The sequence below is a fragment of the Rhinolophus ferrumequinum genome, chromosome 24 (genome assembly GCF_004115265.2).
Source record: "Rhinolophus ferrumequinum isolate MPI-CBG mRhiFer1 chromosome 24, mRhiFer1_v1.p, whole genome shotgun sequence".
Lineage (NCBI taxonomy): Eukaryota > Metazoa > Chordata > Mammalia > Chiroptera > Rhinolophidae > Rhinolophus > Rhinolophus ferrumequinum.
Window position 1 is genome coordinate 2,937,966 of NC_046307.1, and position 6,436 is coordinate 2,944,401.

At 52.8% G+C, this 6,436-nt stretch overlaps 1 protein-coding gene across 2 annotated transcripts in view; it reads left to right on the forward strand.

Moving 5' to 3' along the window:
• The window catches only part of MAML1 (mastermind like transcriptional coactivator 1), a 39,699-nt gene extending 34,323 nt beyond the window's left edge, over window positions 1-5,376 (forward strand). For both annotated transcript variants that reach the window (XM_033096154.1, XM_033096155.1), the window contains exon 5: window positions 1,899-5,376. In XM_033096154.1, coding sequence (XP_032952045.1) covers window positions 1,899-2,878 — 980 coding nt within the window. In that variant the 3' untranslated portion in view covers window positions 2,879-5,376. The remainder of the gene's footprint in view (window positions 1-1,898) is intronic.
• Window positions 5,377-6,436: the final 1,060 nt, after the last annotated feature.

The following is a 6,436-nucleotide window of genomic DNA, read 5'->3' on the forward strand; positions in this document are numbered from 1 at the left end:
GGGAAGGCAGGCGCTGGAGGGCAGATGGTCTGTTCCGCCCACTTGTGCTGAGTTCCTGCTGTCTCCCTGGCTTTATGCCAGGTGCTGAATGGGTTTACTGCTCACAGAAGCTTCGTTCTGCTCAGCCAAGGAGGCTGGTTTCTAGTCACCCTGCTGGCTAAGAGGAGAGGCTCACAAGGGCAGACCGCTTTGGCCAAATGCTTTGGCTGGGTCCCTGGCTGTACGGTCTTTGAAGCAAAATCATTTCTAGTTTGAAGATACCTTATCAATGGGAAATAGCTTCTGTAATTCTTATGAGAGTTCTCTGCTTCTGCAAAATGACCTTTTCCTGTTTTCTAGGTAAGGAGAGACTTAATGAATTTGTGTGGCCGTTGCTTCTTTTCTTTCTTCTTGTCCACTCACTGGTGACACGGATGGCAGCACCAGCCGTGGACAGTTGACCAGGAAAGATTAGGAGGCACTCCGAGGTCTCAGCTGTCACGTGTCAGATATGGCTGCCATTGCTCAGGCTGTCACTCCAGAAATAAACAGAAATGCCAATTGACAGATGCAGTAAAATGTGGTCTGTACCCACCTTCCTAACTCTTCTTGGAATATCTTCAAAACCTGTCCTTTTCTTGGTCAGTGACTCTCACTGTAAAATGTCCCAGAGAAACTGACCACGCTGTGTGTTCTGGAAGAGACAGGTCAAGTTTTATGTGTGTGCTGACCAGGAGCAGAGAGGAAGTCGGCAGGCATCTCAGAAGCCTGGGCTCAGCCAGCTTTCCTGCCTCCATCCCTTCTGAGGCTGTGGGCTTCAGTGGACATGAAGTAGACTGTTTCTTTTACTCAGTTTTTAGTTAGGTGCTAGTGGAGAGAATGAGAGGAGAAACAGAGCACTCCGCTATGGCCAACCCCCAAACAATTGCTCAGGAACCCGCCTCAGTGTCACCGTGCGGCCATTGCTTAAGGCAGAGCCCCAGACGGCAAGTTCCGTGAGGACGGAACCTCTCTGTCCCTTTCTGCGCCATCTCTCCAGCACAGCGCCCACCACAGAGCAGGGGCTCGGTAAGCACCTGCTGGTCACCGTCTGGGCTTCTCCCTTCCGTGACCACCTGTCATTTGTGGTGGATGTGAAGAACACGCTCTGACCCTGAAACCCCACCGGCCAGTGCCCACTGTACACCCTCATCCACGTGACTGCAGAGTCCTGGCCCAGCAGGGTCTGGGCCACGGTCACAGTCCAGTTCCCCTTTGGCTGTGCAGCCCTGTCCTTCACATGGCGGCCACAGCTCTGAGTCCAGCCGGGACTGTCCCTGCAGTTTTATCTCTAAGCTGCTGGACGCTTTCCCTGCACAGACCCTTTCATAACTTCGTACCTTTGCACATGCTCTTTTCTCTGTCTAGAATGTTTCTCCAAACTGTTAAACTTCTACCCTTCTAAAACCCATTGTGTTTGCCGCCGTGTCTGCTGCCTTCCCCAGATCTCCGCAGCCATTGAGCGTCTGTGCCCTGTGCTCCCACAGCTTGCTGAGCAGCCTGTGGTATCCCTATCACACCACATGGAGTCTTCAGGTTCTTGGGGTCCTGCCGCAGGTCCAGCTCCCAGGTTCTTGGGGTCCTGCCGCAAAGCAGAGATGGGGTGGGCCTGGGCAGGGGGACTGTCCAGTCCGCCAGCTCCCCGCCCCTCAGGTGTTACCCCTTCCTCTGTGCCTGTCGCAGTCTCCTCATTACTCCAGACTGGCCTCTCTCCCACCTGTCACCCATTGGCCTGCAGGGCTCTGTTCTCTGAAGCTGCAGGGACCACGAGACAAGCGGTCTTCTGACTCTGCTGTTGCTGCCACAGGAGAGCAGCTGCCCTTGGGTCTCGGAGGTGTCCACACACGAGCTTGATTGGCAGGATCTTCTCTGTCTTCCAGGGTCCTCTGCTGCCGTGCCTGGTATGAACAGCCTGGGTCCATCTACCGCCAGCTGTCCTCGAGTGTTCCCTCAGGCCGGGAATCTGATGCCAATGGGCCCTGGACACACTGCAGTGTCCTCCCTCCCCTCCGCCTCAGGCCAGCAGGACCGGAGTGTGGCTCAGTTCGCTGGCCCCCAGAGCGTGTCGCAGGGCAGCCTCTACGGCATGGCCTCCGGCATAACCCAGATAGTTGCCCAGCCCCCGCCACAGGCCACCAACGGACATGCCCACGTGCCACGGCAGACCAGCGTGGGCCAGAACACCTCGGTCTCAGCTGCCTATGGACAGAACTCTCTGGGGAGCCCTGGCCTCTCCCAACAGCACAATAAGGGGACCCTGAACTCTGGTTTAGCTAAGCCACAGGTCCCAAGGGTGTCAGGGGCCATGGGAGGCCAGAATGCCCCCTGGCAGCATCAGGGAATGCCCAGCCTGGGTGGCCAGACTGCAGGGAGCAGCCCCGTGAGCCCCTTCACTGCAGCCCCCGGTTTCCACATGCAGCAGGCTCACCTGAAGATGTCCAGCCCGCAGTTCTCCCAGGCAATGCCCAGCCGGCCCATGGCTCCCATGAACTCAGCAGCTGCCGCAGGGCCCATGCTGGCACCCATGAGTGCGCAGCAGAGGACCAGTGCCCCTGCCCCGGCACCTCCCCAGGGAGCCCCGCAGCAAGGCTTGCCAGGCCTGAGCCCTGGGGGGCCTGAGCTGGGAGCCTTCAGCCAGAGCCCTGCCCCACCTATGGGTGGTCGGGCGGGGCTGCACTGCACCCAGGCCTACCCTGTGCGGACCGCAGCCCAAGAGCTGCCCTTTGCCTACAGTGGGCAGCCGGCTGGCAGCGGGCTGGCCAGCATGGCTGGCGACGCTGACCTGATGGACTCACTGCTGAAGAACAGGACTTCGGAAGAGTGGATGAACGATTTGGATGACCTTCTGGGGCCTCAGTAGTGGGAGCCTTTGTGGTGTTGTCAGTGTTCCTACGTCCTGTATTTCTGTTCTCATATTCAACAGTGAGCAACTATTTGGACCAAAAGCCCATGGCCCAGGGTGCCGGTGGGCAGAGCAGAGCCCGGGGCCGAGGCCTAGCCTGGCCGGGGTCTGCAGAGCCCACGGCTGCGACCCGGCAGCTGTGGTCTGTCGGGCTGGCCCCGACCATCTGCTGGTGTCATTGCCAGGTGTTGCGACAGCAGGACAGGGTTCTACAGGTGGTTTTCTATCCAAGTGACCGAAAAACCAACAGTTATAATCACGAGACCCTATGGTGTCAGGCTTATAAAAATCTGTGCCATCATGTTGACTTCATCCAAGATTCCCCTCTTGCCCCAGTGTTGGGGACAAGTTTTTGTTGAAACTTTATGTAGAATTATTTGCAATTGTAGCATAGAAAAGATTAAATTTTTTAAAGGTTTTAAAACAGCTTAGGATAGGTGGTGGTGTAAGTTGGTTAAGTGGCTTTGGAAACCTAGGGCTTCCTTTTGATGGACATCCTCTTATATTCCTGCTCTTCGTCAGCTTTCAGGAGCGGGGGGCGGGGCGGGGGGTGGTCACTAGGAAATCATTTCCGGAAGTGAAGGCTGTGACGCGTGTGCCAAAAAGGAGCTGGTGCTGTGCCATGGCAGAGCTAGTGACAGATGCCATCTTTCCAGCAGCTCTCTTCCCAGCCTCTGTTCTTCCAGGTTGGCATTGGAGAGGCCCCCAGGCAGCCCCCAAGCTAAATGCTGACATGGAGTGTTTGGGGTGCCTGTGTCCCCTCATGTCGTCACTTCCATTCTCTGCAGTTTCTCTGACAGCTTGTATTTTACTAGCTTGGGGAGGTGGTCGTTGTTGAGTTGTGCACAGATGTCTTTTCTCCACCCCGTCTTCAGTTCCCATGGCCTTTCTTTATGCCTCCCCTTTTTTTTCTCTCTTCAGCCCAAATGGAAAAATCTCTTTAAGGCAACAATTTACTAATTGGGGGGGGGAAAGAGAGAGTCACTAAAATTCCCTAGGGAGCCCTAGCATGGTCAGGAGGAGGGTACCCCTCCCAGGAAGGAAAGCATTGCGGAAAGGAGGATCAGAGAGGTGCCCTGTTTGACAGGGAGGCCCGGCCTGGGGAGGAATTCCACTTTGTTTTACTTCTGCCACTCCCATGTTAGATGACTTGCACTTTTTAAAGAGAATTGCTTTATAACACTAATGCGTCCTTTCTGGAGGTTCAAGTGGATTTCTTTTTTAAGGTCTATGAATTAATAGACTTGACTAAGCTAAGAGTCCACAAAGCAGAGTATTACATGTGGCCTGTTTGTGGAAAATGAAGATGGAGAAAGCACTTCAGTATCAGGAAAACAAAATGGTGAGCGCAGGGCGAGAGCCCTTCTTGACACAGAATGTCGGAGAGGAAAGGGTACCCTGAAGAGTGGCTTCTGTGCTGAGCGGTCTCTGGAGAAACCGCAAGTCCGTTTTTATTTCCCTGGAGTCTCAAAATGGGTAATTCAAGGAGCGTCATATGTAAAGAATTGAGCCAAGGAAAATACTCAATGCGACCAGCCTGAGTGGCTTTGATGAGGGATAGAGGGTTGTACACACATTGGTCGTGATTTTGCACCAGCAGTGCCTTCATGGGGGTCCTTGGACCCTCAGATCCTTTTCTCTAATAGCCATGTGCCCCCACAAATGGTGGTGTTGGACCATTTCCCCTTTAACCGCCCTCCCTGCTTCCCCCAGATGCTGAATTTAGCTCTCAAAGAAGGGAACGAATCAGTCAGTGAAGACTCCACCCTCTGAGTGAGTTCCCCAGTCGGAAGGGGAAGAGGGTGACTTCCGCGGGTTTTCTACCAAAAAAAGCGGGCTGAAGGCTGGTGGTGGACCCTGTTCCTCATTGGTGTCCCTCTGGCTGCTGCTCACCTCTGTCCCCAGGGAGCCCCCCTCCCCAGGGAGGGCTGCCCCCGCCTTAGTCCTGGGGCCACCACACAGCAGGCTGCTCACTTGCTGCAGTGTCAGAGCAATAAAATGTGATGCTGGGGTCCCCCCAGGGAGCTGCCCGTGGCTTTATTTATGAACCTGGTTTTTGGGGAGTCGGGAGGAGAGGACTCCCCTTCAGGACACCCCCATCTTCCAGGAGCCATGACTCAAAAGAAAAGGGTGCTCGGACTTTTGTGATACACATTTGCTTTGTGTAAATAAATGTTTACAATTTTATATTAAAGATGGAATAAGCGTTAGAGCTCTGACTGTATATTTTTTACTTTTATAGATTTTAAAACTATGATCCTTTATATATGTGTTTCGGGGGAGCTATGATAAGTTTTATGGCAAACAGTTGGTATTAACTTTTTATTGTCAGCAAAAGTACACAAAAACCCTATTAATCCCCGTATTCTTCTACTTCCCTTAACTGGTATACACCAAAAAGAAATCTTGACTTTTCTGTTTTATCATTATAGAATAATAAAAGTATTTTGCTAGTATGGAAACTGCCTGTGTATTGCCTTCACAAGGTTGTGCCAGCCGGGAAGGGGGTGGGCTGTGACTGCTTGTTCGGTGGTTGGTTTTCTTTTGTGGCTTAGCTGTTTACATATGGAGGAGCGTTGGGGTGGGGTGAGGGTGTTTGGTTTACCTCTGAGTAACTTGCACTATTTGATGATAGACATGAAATTAGAACTCACGTCCCTTAGGGATACTTCAGGTCCCTCGCAGTTGAAATGTTTCACAGGCAGACCTTGGAGATACTGTAGGTCCTTCCAGACCACCACAGGAAAGTGAGTGTTTTAACAAAGCCAGTCGCATGAATTGTTTTGGTTTCTCAGTGCATATAAGTTATGTTTACATTATATTGTAGTCTATTGACTGTGCAGTAGCCATTGTAGGGTTTTTAATTGGCCTAATTTCAATATTGTGTCTCAGGGAAGTTTCACCCTCATCAGTAATCAAAGAAGCTCAAATTAGAACAAAGTGAGATGATTCTATTGGGGTAACAGATGGGTGACGCGGTCCTGGCTATAGTACAGCCGTCACGGGAACAAATTTTGCAAAAGGTCTCAAGCTCCTTAAAGTGTCCATGCCGTCTGTCCAACCTAGTAATTCCAATTCTGAGAAGCCATCCTTAAAAGTAATTCTGAATGCAGAAAAAGGTTGTAGCCCAGGGGCGGTACAGTAGCGCCGTCGGTAACTGGGGGAGCGGCCGATCAGAATAGCTGTCGGGATGGTCGAGTCACCCGCAGTGCTTCGTCCGCTGAGGCCCAGTGCAGTTACTTTCAATATTTAGGAAGGTTTTCAACATGGTAACTTGGGCTTCTGATGCTGCGAGCCAAGAGACAAGAAACGTGGCTACTAAAAACCTCAAGTTCCCTGCCCCCAGCTTGTTCTTAAGGTTGCCGGGCGACCCCCATCATCAAAGGGGGCATTGAACAACCAGGCCTCGGGAGTGGCAAAGGCCGGACTTCCCGACCCCTGAAGCTCTGCCACCATCACGGGTCACCAGCCAGGCTTTGGGGGCGATGAGGCTGCTTCCCTAAGGGGCAGTTGGCT